The sequence below is a fragment of the Neophocaena asiaeorientalis genome, unplaced genomic scaffold (assembly GCF_003031525.2).
Source record: "Neophocaena asiaeorientalis asiaeorientalis breed wild unplaced genomic scaffold, Neophocaena_asiaeorientalis_V1.1 scaffold65, whole genome shotgun sequence".
In the NCBI taxonomy this organism is placed as follows: domain Eukaryota; kingdom Metazoa; phylum Chordata; class Mammalia; order Artiodactyla; family Phocoenidae; genus Neophocaena; species Neophocaena asiaeorientalis.
The window spans coordinates 16,634,974-16,649,919 of record NW_020173215.1 but is presented as its reverse complement, the minus strand read 5'-3'; the positions used below and the strand labels follow the sequence as shown (position 1 = coordinate 16,649,919).

The window sequence follows — 14,946 nt, the reverse complement described above, 5'->3', positions numbered from 1 at the left end:
GCGTCTGCAAAGCTCGTGGTCCAGGAGGAGAAACGACAGACCCGAAGGCAAAGGATTGCCCCTGAGCACAGACACTTGCCAGACGCTGGGGGAGCAGGAGGGAGGATGGTGTCCAGGGCCCTGGGACAGCTCACACAGAAACACGTGTGCGAGCACCCCTACAATGCATACATGTACTCACAGACATGCACACACGGAGACAGACACACAGAAGCCCACGTGGGCACAGATACACGTATACACGCAGGCTCACACACTCAAGCATATATACACAGGGAGACACGCATGCGCCACCCGGCCCCCAGACACAGACGTGCACGTGTTTACACACAAACACAGAGACACAACTACGCGTGCACGCACCCACAGACACACACGCACACACGCGAGCAGACACGTACTTTCACTTGCCCCCTGAACCCCCAGTCCTCGCTGGAGCCTGGTGGTAGGCGGGGAGCCGGTGCCTGTTGGGTCCTGGCCCCCACACACCCCTCCCCTCCGCTCCAGCCCGGGGGAGGCGGGGATGTCTGCAGCCTCTGTTCTGGGGGTAGACCGCCATCCTGTTCTGCGCCTGTTGCCCGTTGCCTTTGTGACCAACTCCCTGGGTTAGGGTCCCTCCGTGAGCCATCTGGAGGCTCCTTGTTCCTCCCTGGACACCGCCTGTCGCCTGGCGTCAGTGCCTCATCGGGGTCGTGGGGATGTCTGCAGGCAGAGGAGGGCAGAGGCCCTCCCAGGGGGAGGGAGTTCCCGAGCACAGGCCTGCGAGTAGGAGGTAGGGGGGTGGGAGGTGCTCAGCAAACAGCAGGTGCTCAGCAAACAGCAAGTCGGCCTCCAGGTGCTAGGCCTCAGTCTGTGCAAAAGTGAGGCTCACAGCCAGGTGCTGAGGACGGGGCAGAGCTTTGACTTCACCTCTCAGGTGTGGGGAGTCAGGGAAGAGTTAAGCAGGTGGTGGCAGCTCTGCTCACGTGGTGGCCCTCTGTCTGCTCTATTTGGGAGGCTAATGGGATGGGGAGTGGTCCTTCTCCTGCTGGAGGAGGCCTGGCCTCCTCCTTCCTCTCCAGAATGGCTGGGCAGTCCCCAACGGCAACACGGAAACCCAGGCTCCTGTCTCCCAAGTTTGGGGCCGGCACATCTGGGCTCAGATCCCTGCCCTCCCTTTCTGGAGTCACCCAGGTGAACCTTGGCTTTTCTCAGTTGTAAAATGGGTGACATCCTCCTTCAGGAAGTCAGGAGGGTTCAAGTGGGTCCCGCGTGTCAGGACTTCACGCAGGCAAGGCGTGCGCGGAACTGGGGCTCTGAAGCCCCCGGACTGAGCGTCCTGCCCACCGTCCTCCTAGACAGAGCTGCCCGGGGCGAGACGGAGACTGCGGATGTGAGGGTAACACTCCCTCTTGGCCCCGCAATCCTGTTCAGTCCCGCTCCTGCCCACATCGTCACTCTGGGGTGTCCGAATCGCCTTTCCCCCTTGCCAACAGCAGCCCTGAAAACTACAGATTCCCCAACTGCCTAGGAGAGAAATTTCAGGAAAACTGAAGACCGGCTGCAGGACTGCAGACCGGCCCCTGCGTGAGTGATTCCTCCTTGAACAGGTCATCTCCTAACCTCGGGGTCTTGTGAGAAGACGCCCCACTTCAGGATGGCTGTCCCTACCCATAAAAATCACCGGGAGCCTCTAGAAAGAGAGTCACTCTGAATAGTTGTCTGACTGACACTTTGTGACCCGGTGACAATTGCGTAACTGTTGTGTCCCTTTTTCTTAAACTTGGCAGTTTTCTTTGTTAAGCTCCAATCCTCTGCTCTTATCTGCAGGGAGAAAACACTCAGGCTGCGAGATTTTCTTACTCAAAGAGGCTGAGAGTCTGCATCTTAGTCTGTCTTCCACCTGGTGCCAGCCACTGCCCCCAGCTACCCCTCCAGGGCTCCCCAAACCCTGGCTACTTAGAGCCAGTGTCCCCTCCCCAAATCCCTCAAGCCCCAGGCTCCTGCTGTACTCAACTCTTGCCGTTTTCTCACGTTTGCACAGACTGAGGCCCAGCACCTGGAGGCCGACTTGCTGTTTGCTGAGCACCTGCTGTTTGCTGACCCACCTTTTTTCTCTCTCTTGCCTCTAGGCCTTCGTACATGTTGTTCCCTCTGCCTGGAACACCCCTCTTCCCCTCTCCCACCCCCCGGCCGACTCCTTCCTCTCAGGACAGTCTCACTTTACTCATCGGCAAATCGGGAGAGCACAGCTCATATCCTCAGGCAGTAAGTGACTAAAAAGGAGTCTGAGGCCATCAGTCTCAGGATTATGTAACCTCCGGATTAATGGATGGCGTTCTCGTCGCCATCACCACCGACACACTTGCATTTATGACATCTGCCCCAGAACTTTATGAAGCCTTTCCAATTTGCTCTCATGGGAGGTGATTGCATAACACACAACCCACTGCTGCAGAAATAGGACATTTCTGCTGAATAAAGGACAAACACCGGCAAATAAACACAACAGGGACATCCTAGTTACTGCAGCTAAAACCCTCACAGCAATGTCCTGGGGAAGAGTCGACTTCCTCTAGACCACTCCTCTAAGAAAGATAAAATGATCGGAAGATATTCTGATCTGATGTAAAGGTAAAACGATCAGAAGTGAGAACAAGGGAGGGATAAAGGGAAAGGAGGAGGGTGAAGTCAGAGGGAAGGTGCGTTCCATTCACAGACATGTGTGCCATTAAGCCTCACACAATTATTAGAAGCACGGCAATTCCACCCGGCTTTCAGTGGTAGGTTGGGTATGATGGCTGGAACTCAGCATCCTTCCTTCCCTCGCTGTAGGGCACCTGGGCATACTGCAAAGGCCGAAAAGCTGAGATCCAACATTGCTCAGACTCCCTTGCAGCTAGAATTCTGGGTCAGATAGATGCGTGCATGTGAGGTTTGGAAGGGGACAGGCCGTGGAGGCAGTTCCCTGCTGCCTTGGGCCATTTATTTTATTATATTGGAGTAGAGTTGATTTACAATGTTGTGTTAGTTTCAGGTGTACAGCACAGTGATTCAGTTTTATATACACACATATGTATATATGTACACACAGATCGTTTTTCAGACTCTTTTCCCATATAAGGGAATAGATTACAAAATATTATTACAAAATATCGAGTACAGCTCCCTGTGCCATACAGTAGGACCTTGTTGTTTATCTATTTTATATATAGTAGTGTGTATATGTTAATCCCAGCCTCCTAACATATCCATAGGTTTGTTTTCTATGTCTGTGGCTCTGTTTCTGTTTTGTAAATAAGTTTATTTGTATCTATTTTTTTTAAGATTCCACACATAAGTGACGTCACACGGTATTTGTCTTTCTCTGTCTGACTCACTTAGTATGATAATCTCCAGGTCCATGCATGTTGCTGCAAATGGCATTCTTTTTTTTTTTTTTTTTAAACCCCACATTTGTTTATTTATTTTTTTTGGCCGTGTTGGGTCTTCGTTGCTGCGCACAGGTTTTCTCTAGTGTGGCGAGCGGGGGTTACTCTTGGTTGTGGTGCGCGGGCTTCCCATCGCGGTGGCTTCTCTTGCTGCCAAGCACGGGCTCTAGGCATGCAGGCTTCAGTAGTTGTGGCACGCGGGCTCAGTAGTTGTGGCTCGCGGGCTCTAGAGCGCAGGCTCGGTAGTTGTGGCACACGGGCTTAGTTGCTCCGTGGCATGTGGGATCTTCCCGGATCAGGGCTGGAACCCGTGTCCCCTGCATCGGCAGGCGGATTCTTAACCACTGCGCCACCAGGGAAGCCCAAGACTCATCCCTTCTTAAGAGAACTCTTGCCCACCCTACCTCACCCCCTTGATAGCACTTCTCCTCCTTTTCAGCCTATATAAATGCAAACACAGCTTCATTTGGGCTGGAGGATTGCAGGGGTTCATTTTTCTTTCTTTTCTTGTGTGATCATCTTTGTGGTTCTGAAGTTGTATTAAAAAGTAAACTTACATCCTGACTCATTCTCTAAGCCCCTGTTCAACCCCCCTCCTCCAGGAAGGCTTCCCTGATTGGCCATCCAAGGTGTCTTGTCTCCTCTACTAAGTTTCTGGAAGGCAGTCCCAGGCTCAGACCGATTTCTCACAGTGCCGGGAAGCAGAGGAGGTTCTCGATGGGAAGCAGAATAAAACATGAGTGGGTCTATTGATGTTTTAGAGGTAAGTGCCCCGGGCTCTGCCTGTGAAGAGGTCTGAGGTCTGAGCAGAGGGGAACAGGCTGGTCAGTTTCATGCCAGGGGTCCCCAGCAAGCTGGCGTGGGGAAGGACTGCCCAGCTCTCACATCCTTTTGATCCCAGGAGCCTGATGCAATTTGCTGAGCCTTGAAAGAAGAAAACCCACTGCATTCAGCTCTCACCCAAGGAAGCTGTCCAGGCTCCAAATAAGGTCGCCTCAGAGCACCCCAAATTCTAATGACACAGTAAAGGAGGGAACTAGAGGTAGGGAGACAGGGCAGTCTGAGGGGTGGAAGGACAGTCTTTGCTAGAGGAAGGGGTAGGCATCTGGGAGGAAAAGGAAGGGGAGGGAATAGAAGAGAGCGTTCGCTTTTGTAAAAATCTGCAAGTCCTTGTGAGCGAGACATTTAGGTCCAGCCTGTGGACTCTGGGTTTGGCATATGACTTGCTTTGCCCAGCGGGAAAGGATGTGATGTTTTCCAGGTCAAAGCAGACACACGGAGGTTCTCATGCGGTTTCCTCTGCCCCTCGGAGCCTTTGCCCTCCATCACGAGAACGGCATGTCTGCAAGCGACTGCTGGTTTCAGAAGAAGAGACCTGAACCCTGCCAGGAGGCATGCCTGTCTAGTCAGTCCCAAGCGAGCCCGGCAGGACCCCCGCTGACTCGCAGATGCAAGAATAAGAAAGAATGCTTGTTGCTGTGAGCCACTGAGGTTTGGGCCTGTGCGTTACTCAGCATTACAGCAGCAGACGCCTACCTAACACACCAGGTCTGTTGGCGTCAAAGTCAGTGTTGTCCGACCAGCCATCCTGCTGAAACCATCATGCCTAACAAAACAGCCCTGCTGTCATTGTTATTAATGTCCTCAAATTCCTCATTCCTTTTACAACCACAGTGAAACCTTTCTTCCCTCTTTTTCCTTTCCTCATAGTCACAGAAAAGACCCAAAGAAAATAACCGAGATTTCAGCTCCATTAATTTTTCAGGGCCCCATGAATTAAAGAGCAATTGTAATGCAGTCAGTCTCTGTGGGAAAATAAGTCTCTGTGATTGTGCTTTAGTCTAAATACATGGAAGGCTAAGTAGCACTATTAATACCCAGAATACATGCTGTTCCAAAGGAAAGCACCCAGAGCAGAGGCAGCCCATGAGGCCAGGGAATTTCAGGGACATTCTGAAATTCAGTCAGTTAGCAAGGACCAGACCTTGGCACAAGACTTGCTTTGGCCAGTGATGTGTGAGTGCGTGTGATGTATTCCAGGTCAAAGCAGATACACTAAACTGAGGACCAGCAAGGAGGCCAGGTCCTGTAGACAGCCATGGCTCAGGCCAGCCAGGAGTCTCCATGTGGAGGTCCCTGACCTGGGTGATCCCTGTCGGTAGAAATTCATTCATTCATTTATTCATTCATTCATCCATCCATCTCCATGATCCATCCACCCCCATGCATGCATCCGTCCATTCATCCATCCACCCCCCATGCATGCATCCGTCCATTCATCCATCCACCATCCCTCCATCCATCCGTTCAATATTTTCAGCCAGGTACTTGAGGTAAAATGGTGAAAAAAAACCAGGCATAGCCCTTACCCTCAGCGAGCTGACCCCAAGTGTGTGTGTACGGTGCAGACAATAACTAACTAGTGGCACAAATACATAATTACAGTCCTGGGAAAGAGAGGCACTGGAATCTGGGAGAGTGTAGCACAGTGGGTCCCAAGCAGGCCTGGGGAAGCTCCCGATCTGGACAGCCTCCACCTAGTCCAGACCCAAGCTCTGCCTTCTCCACCTTTTTCCAACACTGGGGGCTTGCCCTGTGTAGACGGCATCCACAGGCTTCTTCTCTCTGGCTTCTGGTGGGATTCAGACCACGGGAGTCACCAGCAGAAGACCGGAGGGCGGGAGGGGAGAGAGCTGGGTACCATGACTCCTGTTCTCCGACTGCCCAGCCGCAGTCCCTAGGGGCTGAGCGACCCTCTCCTGGACCAGCCTCCTCCTTGCCCGTTCCTTATGGCTCCGGGGATCCGGCCTCCTACTGGGCAAGGTGGTTGGCTGAAAAAGGCCCCCCGGAAACATCTACGTCATAATCCCTGGAACCTGTGCGTGGGACCAGATGGAGGAAAATAAAGGCTCTGCGGGTGTGATTCAGTGAAGATGTTTAGTTGGGAAGATTATCCCGGGTCATCCGGGTGGGGCAGAGGGAACTTTCACACACACACGCACACGCGCGCGGCAACGTGAAGATGCAGCTGGAAGGGTTGAAGACGCTGCCTTAGAAGATCCGAGTGACCCCTCCACAAGCCACAGAATTCCAGAGACTGGGAGAGGCAAGGGAGGGATCCCCTCCAGAGCCTCCAGAGGGAGCGGGGGCCCACAGACACCTTGGTGTTCGCCCCATGAAGCTGATTTTGGGCCTTTGGTCTCCGAAACTGTGAGAGAATACATTTCTATTGTATTGTGGTCATTTCTTACAGTGGCCGCAGGAAACCGACACAGGCCTTTCCTACAGCCAGGGGGGCCCCTCCTCCACGGGCCCTCAGCAAGCTCCCCCCTCAGCCCACCCACGCTGGCCCTGGAGACAGCCCCCCATTACGCTCTCCTCTGCCGCCCTGTGAAGGTGCCCTGTGCTCCTGGGGCCCTGCTGCTCTGCTCCTCAGAGGAGGGGACGCTGGTCTGGGGTCTGAAGGACGATTCACTCTCATGGTGGTGGTGGGAGAGGGGGGAGGGGAGGGCCTGGTGTGGGAGGGTGCGTGGAATGTTCTGGAAGTAGAGGAAGGCCCTGTGGCTGGAGTGCAGACAGAGGGGGACAGGGTGGAAGGGTCCTCATAATCATCCACTATCCATTGACCGGCTCTCGGGCCCATTTGTGCCAAGTGCACAGCTCACCTCCCCCGCTCGGTTCTCCTGCAAAGCCTCGAGCTCCTGGTGGCATCCAACCACACGGCCCAGGGGAGAAGGGGATGATGGGGGGGTTCCGGGCCCCACGTGATGGAAAGGCTCAGGCCTGCTTACCTTGCCCTCCCGGGTGTAGGCCAGCACCTTGTCCTCTACCCGGGGGTGGAAGATGAACGTTTCCACGGAGAAGGGGATGAGCTGCTTCTGGAAGGTGGCGCCCTCGTCCGTGCTAAGGAACAGGCTCTGGTCCCGGTCGCTGAGAGAGGAGCTCACAAGGATGATCTGAAACACACAGTGGGGCGTGAGGCCTCCCCGTGGAGATCAGGCGATGCGTCTACAAGCCAAGGGCTGCTGGAGCTGCCAGAAGCCGGGAGGAGGCCTGGAACGGGTTCCCCACAGCCCCGAGAGGGAACCAGCCCTGCCGCCACCTGACTTCGGATTTCCGGCCTCCAGAACTGAGACGACGGATTCCTGTGGTTCGAAGCCTCACCTGTGGTACGGCCGCCCCAGCACACTGACCTGCCCGGCCGACAGCTCTACAGTGGGGAGGGCTTACTGTCAAGTACACCCAGGAGGCAGGGGCCATTTGGGAGGCTGCCTCGCCCTGTGCTCACTTGGTGGAATGACAGGGCCCCTCGGAGGGACACGCAAGAGCTCCTGTGTCCCTGGTGCCAGAGAAGGTCGACCAGCCGGGTGGGCTGCGACAGTGCCAGGAGCGCCGGCACGCGGGGTGGAGGGGCCGCGAGCCACGTGGTTCACCCTCCAGCGCTGTGGCCCCGACTCCCACCTCCAGCACCATCAGAAGGTCCGTTCCCCACACAGGAAGCCAGGGGGTCTCCTACACACGGGCCTTGTAGAAACTTCATGGTTCCTGGGAGCCTCAAGGAGACACCACCCCCCCATCAGGGTCCCCAGGCCCTTCCTGGACCGGCCTCCCTCCCAGCCTCCACTTGCACCCTGGCCATGCTCAGCATGGGCCACAGCCCCACCCTGGGGTGGGCCTTCCTCAACCCAGGCTGGGCTGAGCTCCTGACACAAGGCTGCTGGGGACCCAGGACTTGCCCATCACACGTTCACTCCATTTCATGGAAGCGGCCTCCCCCGCAGGGACTGAGGCCCTGTTGGGCCAGGGGCCATGTCTGTGGAGGTCACTACTGACCCCCTCCCCAGCCCACCCCTGCAGGGCCTGGGCACTCCACCAGTCAGATGAATGAATGAGGGAATAAGGGGATGAGTGAATGAACCATGTGTGCTGGTGGAGTAGGGGGCTGGGGGCACACACTCCGTCTCCAGATAACCCAGTTCAAATCCATGTCTCTGTGACCAAACACCCTCTGTGCCTCAGTTTCCTTGTCTACAAAATGGGTGGCTTTCCCCGGGGGGGCGTGGGGCAATGAGATGCCCCCCCCGCCAGGATGGCCTTCCTCAACCTCCGACACCGCTCTAGAAGACAATTAAACACAGAGAGCACAAATCAATGAACTGCACAAAACTCCTGTCTCGTGTGAACAAATGATAACCCAGCGTGTTCTTTCTTTCCAGGGAAACCTAATGAGCTCCCCAGGGGCGGTCATTCATCTCCTCCAGCACAAAAGCCTTCTGTCCCCAGCAAACGGCGGGTCGTGGAGCCTGATTCCTGCAAAGATGTGCTCGGAGATGTTCCTCATGGTGTGATCTACATGCAGGAAACGTGGGGCGGGGGAGAATGGTCCAGGGAGCCAGAGAGCGTGTACAAATGTTTACAGAGAATGTTTAGTGACAAGAGAGCTCATGCACACGTGACATTTAAATAGCAGGGCACAAAATTATAAGCGGGTCTAATTTCTGTACATTTCACACTGACAAAATTGTAAGGAAGTGTATTATAATTTTGTCAATGGTAGGTGTATAAAGGTAAGTATAATTTTATCAGTGGAAAATGCATAGAAAGAGGAATGGAAGGGTTATTATTCTGCCATAAAAAAGAATGAAACTTGCCATTTGTGACAACATGGATGGACGTTAAGGACGCTATGCTAAGTAAAATAAATCAGGAGAAAGCAAGTACCATGTGATCTCACTTATATATGGAATCTAAAAGGAAAAAGGGGAAAAGAAACAAGCTCATAGATACAGAGAACAGACTGGTGGGGGGAGGAGGGTGGGCCAAACGGGTGAAGGGGATCAAAAGGTACAAACGTCCCGTTATAAGATAAATAAGTACGGCTCGGTGAGTATAATCAATAAAACTATACGGCACATTTGAAAGTGGCTGTGAGAGTAGATCTTAAAAGTTCTCATCAGAAGAAAAATAATTCTGCAACTATGGTGACAGATGTCAGCTGGACTTACTGTGTGTTCACAAGACAGACATCGAATTATTACCTTGCATGCCGGAAACTAATTAATGGTGTGTGTCAATTACACCTTCATTTAAAAGAACGGAAAGAAACACAGGGGGATGTTAATAGTGGTGGGTTCAGAAGGAGTTTTTAAACATTTTTAAATAAACCTTTTAGTTTAGAATAGTTTTAGATTTACAGAAAAGTTGCAAAGATAGCACAGAGAGTTCCCACATGACACACACCCCGCTTCCTCTTTCATGAACAGCTGACGTCAGGATCATACATCCGTCACCACTAAGGACCCAACATCGAAACTAAACTACACGCTGCATTTCACCCGTTTTCCCACCAACGTCTTTTTCTGTCCCTGCTCCGGGTCCCCACGTGACACTTAGCTGTCACGTCTCCTCCGGCTCTTCCGGGTGGTGACAGTTTCTCAGGCTTTCTTTGCTGTTAATGACGCGGCAGCTTTGAGGACTGGCTGGCGGTTCTGTAGTAGTTACCTCCCCATTTGTGTCTGTTTGATATTTTTCTTGTGCTGATAGCGTGGTTCTGAGTTTTGGGGGGGAAAAGAGCAAAATGAGGGGTGCCTCCCTCATTGCAGTGGACGTGCAGTGGACATGACCTGTCACTGACGATGCTGCCCTCGCTGGCCAGGTGGCACTGGCCAGGCGTCTCCCTGTAACGTTACTCCATTCCTCCCTGCTTCCATCCTGTCCCTTTGGGAGGAAGTCATCTTGCGTGGCCCACACCTGGGGGCGGGGGGAGGGGAGAGGCAGGCGGCCCTCCTGGAGGGTGGAGTAGCTACATACATTATATGGAATTCTTCTGCCTGGGAGATTTGTCTTTTCTCCCCCATTAATTTACTTATTCAATCACGTATTTATATCACTATGAACCCACAAATATTTAGTTTATGCTTTGAGTTGTATTTCAATAATATTTTCTTTTTTTTTTTTTTTGCGGTACGCGGTCCTCTCACTGCTGCGGCCCCCCCGCCGCTGCGGAGCACAGGCTCCAGAAGCGCAGGTCCAGCGGCCATGGCTCACGGGCCCAGCCGCTCCGCGGCACGCGGGATCCTCCCAGACCGGGGCACGAACCCGTGTCCCCTGCATCGGCAGGCGGACTCCCAACCACTGCGCCACCAGGGAAGCCAATAATATTTTCTTATTTTGCTGCCCAGATAGGTCCAGCTCTGGATACTGGGAGGTCTTTTGGGGTCCTGTGTCTCCTTTGACATCGTCCTTCAACCCCTAAATGTTCTGCACAGCACCCGGCTTCCCTGGATAATCAGGAAAAATGAAGTAAATCACCAAGACTCCTTCCACATCTTTCCCGGATACAGCACGGTTCATTCAGTATCCACTGGACACTCTCAGCCTGGCTCTGCGCCCCACCCCAGGGCAGCAACTCTCACGCCCGGCTCCATCCGGGCCGTCTGGCCAGGGAAGCTCATTAAAGCACTTTGCGCGTGATGCATTTTCCACAATGTTTTTACAATACAACTATTTGCTTATTTACCTCCCCAACTAGACTGTGCCCCCCTGATCTCAGGGGTAGGGAATCTTCTGGTTTCTCCAGCACCCTGCACAGGCCCGACCCCAAGCTGTCGGTCAACAAAGCCCTGCTGGATACACGAAGGAATGCACGCATGCATGCATGCATACACGAGCAATTCCAGCTCAGTTTGTGACTCTCATAAGAGAACTGTTTGTTTGTTTTTCTCCTCTGGGAGGAAAACATCCTTAGGGATATTTAAGTAGCCTGGAGAGCAGAAGACATAATCTCACTCACTTATTCCTGTTCACCACTCCAAGCTTCACACAGCAATGAAGGCTCATTCGTTCGTTCATTCATTCATTCTTCCACAGCTGCTAAAACTGCAAGGTCAAGCAAGGATTTAGGTATGCCCAGGGCTTTATGGGAGCAGAGCAGGGGGAAAATATCAACCAGGTGCAGAACAAAAGGAAGGGCTTCCTGGAGGAGGTGATATCCAGACGAGCCTTGAAGAATGAATGGAAATTTGATCCAGACCCAGGGGAGGGTGTTTCAGGCAGAGAGGACAGCATAACCAAAGGCAAACAGGCGGCATCCCAGCTGAGACCGTTCACATCCTGACCACCTCTGTGTGTCTTGTCCCCTTTGGCTGGAATGTACAGCAGGATCAGCACACCCCCAACATCACCACTGGTAATTCAGAATTGGATTATTTTTTTTTTTACGGTATGCGGGCCTCTCACTGCTGTGGCCTCTCCCGTTGCGGAGCACAGGCTCGGGACGCGCAGGCCCAGCGGCCATGGCCCACGGGCCCAGCCGTTCAGCGGCTCAGCGGCATGTGGGATCCTCCCGGACCGGGGCACGAACCCGCGTCCCCTGCAACGGCAGGCGGACTCTCAACCACTGCGCCACCAGGGAAGCCCCAGAATCGGATTTTAAAATCTCAGAACGTCACAAAATCCAAGTGTGATAAAATGAAAATGGTTTCTTTGAAATTTTCTGAGCCCTGAATTCTGGGCAACTTCAACAAAGCTGAATGTTTCTCATTTATTTTTGGCGTCCCTGCTTCGCCAGTGTCCCCAGCATGAGTTTAGCCTGTTTTTATGATGGGACATCTTCCCCCTTTTATCTGCTTATCAAACGCCTCCTCATCCACCAAGGCACCTTTGGAAGGTCACCTCCTCCAGGAAGCCTTCTGTGATACACATCCTCCAACAGAGTTTTTCTCATGCCTCCTCTGCCCCTTCCCCCAGCATCTTGTACAGTCATTTGCTCCAGCCCAACATTCCGAGGGTTCTCCGCAGGGAACCCGCGAGAGCCTGCCTTTCCCTCCAGGTGGGGAGGCTGTGCAGCCTGGCAGGGCCCAGGTCCTCATCATTGCCATCCAGGCCGGAGCACGGGACCTGGTCCAAGAAATGGGTGTTGGTTTTCCCACACAGAATGAGGGCTCTAGGTACCGGGTCACTTCTCCATGAAAGCCCCCAGCTACAGCCAAGGCCCTACGCATGGTGGCAACTGAGGCAGAAGGAAAAAGAACCTGAGGAAGTGATTCTGGCCGGGGGCCCAGCAATCTGTGGTTGTGGGCTATTTTTGGCCTCAGAGTGGGACAAGCCAGGAAAGATGGGGGAAGGAAAAAGTGCTGACAAGGAAAGGATTATTGGAGCAAAGAAAACAAAGCAATTAGCATGGTGCAGAGAGGAGGCCGGCAGATTGCTCTCCCAAATTGGGAACCGGACTACTTTAAATGGTGTATTTTCACTGCTTACTATCGTGGGGAAACATATGGCACCGAGCTAGGTTCTGGGGGCCCTTGAGGCTGGGTGTCTCAAAATCAGAGGCAACACAGTTGAAGACAAATATTTGATAGACTCATTGGACTAATGACCAGCCCACCTGAAGCATGAGTTCCAGGGTTTAATTTGCCAGGCCAAGGACAAAGTGCAAAGGTGGGGCTCCTTGTTCAAAAGGAATTAGGAATTTCAAGATGGTGCCAGTAGAGCATCAAACCAAGCACAGATCCTCCTGCGATGGCCTAGGTCACACACCCATAAAGTGGGCTCTTTCCAAAGCTACTCAGTTAATAAACTCGGACCAGGAGTAGCAGCCTCCCTGGCGCCTGTTAGGAACACAGTGTCTTGGCCCCATCCGGACCTGTGGGATCAGGGTCTGCATTTTCTCATGGCCCCCGGTGAGCTCTGAGCACCCTCCCCTTGTCGGCGGGGGAGCTGCTTTCGGCCGCAGCTCCTGCGGGGTTCAGCCCTGTGTCCGTTAGCTGTGCAACTCCGAGCACGCCGGTGGACCTGGCCTCTGCTCCCCACCAAGAGACGAAGAAATAACCATTGTGAACTAGAGGGATTTTACACTAGGGATTTTACTCCTCCCCGCCCTGCTCTCAGCCACGCTGATGGTGTCCTGCAGGACGGGGGTGCCCGTGATGGCCCCGGGAGTCCAGGCCGCGCTGCTCGTGGAACACATAGCCCACAGCAGAGGCCCGGTTGGACGGGAGCAGTGCAGGCTCTGGAGGCCCATGGAGCTGGGCTTCAGCCCTCCTTTGCTCCTGTGAGCTGTGCAACCTTGGGAAAATTACTTCACGTCTCTGAGCCGCAATGTCTTCCTCTGTAAAATGAAGATAGGAATTACCGTGGCAGAAGCGAGTTGAGAGTTAAAGGAAACAAAGTATATAACAGACTCCCCTGGCGGTCTGGTGGTTAAGACTGCGTTTCCATTGCAGGGGGCAGGGGTTTGATCCCTGGTCAGGGAACGAAGATCCTACAATGCCATGCAGTGGGGCAAAAACAAAACCCACAAAGGGCTTCCCTGGTGGCGCAGTGGTTGAGAGTCCGCCTGCCGATGCAGGGGACGCGGGTTTGTGCCCCGGTCCGGGAAGATCCCACATGCCGCGGAGCGACTGGGCCCGTGAGCCATGGCCGCTGAGCCTGCGCGTCTGGAGCCTGTGCTCCGCAACAGGAGAGGCCACGACAGTGAGAGGCCCGCGTACCGCAAAAAAAAAAAAAACCACAAAAAAACCAGACTTAGCATAGCCCTGGGCCATGGAGAACCTGCCATAGATGACAGTGGGTTTATTATTGCAGCATTCTTCAGAGAAGTTTGCTTCACAAAACACCTCCGTGGTTCAGGGTCCCAGTGCTGAGGCAGCTCAAAGGCGGTGGTAAGAGAGACAGTACAGGGAGCATATGATTCCCTCGCACCAGGAAACCCCAGGACAGACGAGGACAGAGGCAAAGAAGCTGTCCCCAGGGTGAGTGCGCCGTGTCTCTGGGGGGTGAGAGGTGGGCCAGGGCACCTGAGTTTGAGTGCCTCCCTAACTTAGAGCCTCCCTTGCCTTGCCCCAGGCCTGACCTTGGGCTGGGGGCTTCCTGGAGGGGGTGACACCTGAGCCAAGAGGAGTTTGCTAGGGGAAGCCAGTGCTGGTGGAGCTCAGTGGGACCGGCACATGGATTCTAAGCGGGAGTGGCAGGGCGCTTCTTCTGAAGAAAGTCACCGGCTTGGGGAATTTTTTCTTTTCAGATCACATTATTGACATGTGCTTTATTGGACATGCTTCCCCGACCACCAAAGTGTATCGGCAGGTCCGCAGATTAGATTTGCTTCCCGCTACGCAGGACTCATGGTAGAGATGGGCGGTGGAGGCCTGACACCGGGCAGCGGGCACAGAGGAGGGCCAGTCCAGTGCAGGACACAAACGTGGTACAAGTCACCGTGACACAGAGTAACAGGAGCCGCCATGGAGCTGGCATGCAGCACGGATGCGGGCAGAGAGAGAGAGAGCTCCCCAAGGTCCCATCCCGCTGAGAACGGGGCAGGGGTGCTCGACTCCCTGAAGGCCGAGCTCCCCGGGCCAGTCTGCAGGCGGCTGGGCAGAAAGGCCATGTCTTCCCCCAGCCTCTGCATCACCCCCACGGAACCTGTGTTAAAAACAGATCTGCTGGGCTTCCCTGGTGGCGCAGTGGTTGAGAGTCTGCCTGCCGATGCAGGGGACACGGGTTCGTGCCCCGGTCCGGGAGGATCCCACATGCCGCG

The 14,946-nt window shown here is 54.0% G+C and overlaps 1 protein-coding gene across 1 annotated transcript in view; it reads right to left on the bottom strand.

The window, feature by feature from the left end:
• The window catches only part of SORCS2 (sortilin related VPS10 domain containing receptor 2), a 284,413-nt gene that overhangs the window by 77,248 nt on the left and 192,219 nt on the right, over positions 1–14,946 (bottom strand). Inside the window, exon 5 of the mRNA XM_024745080.1 lies at positions 7,202–7,366. Within this exon, the coding sequence (XP_024600848.1) occupies positions 7,202–7,366 (165 nt within the window). The remainder of the gene's footprint in view (positions 1–7,201; positions 7,367–14,946) is intronic.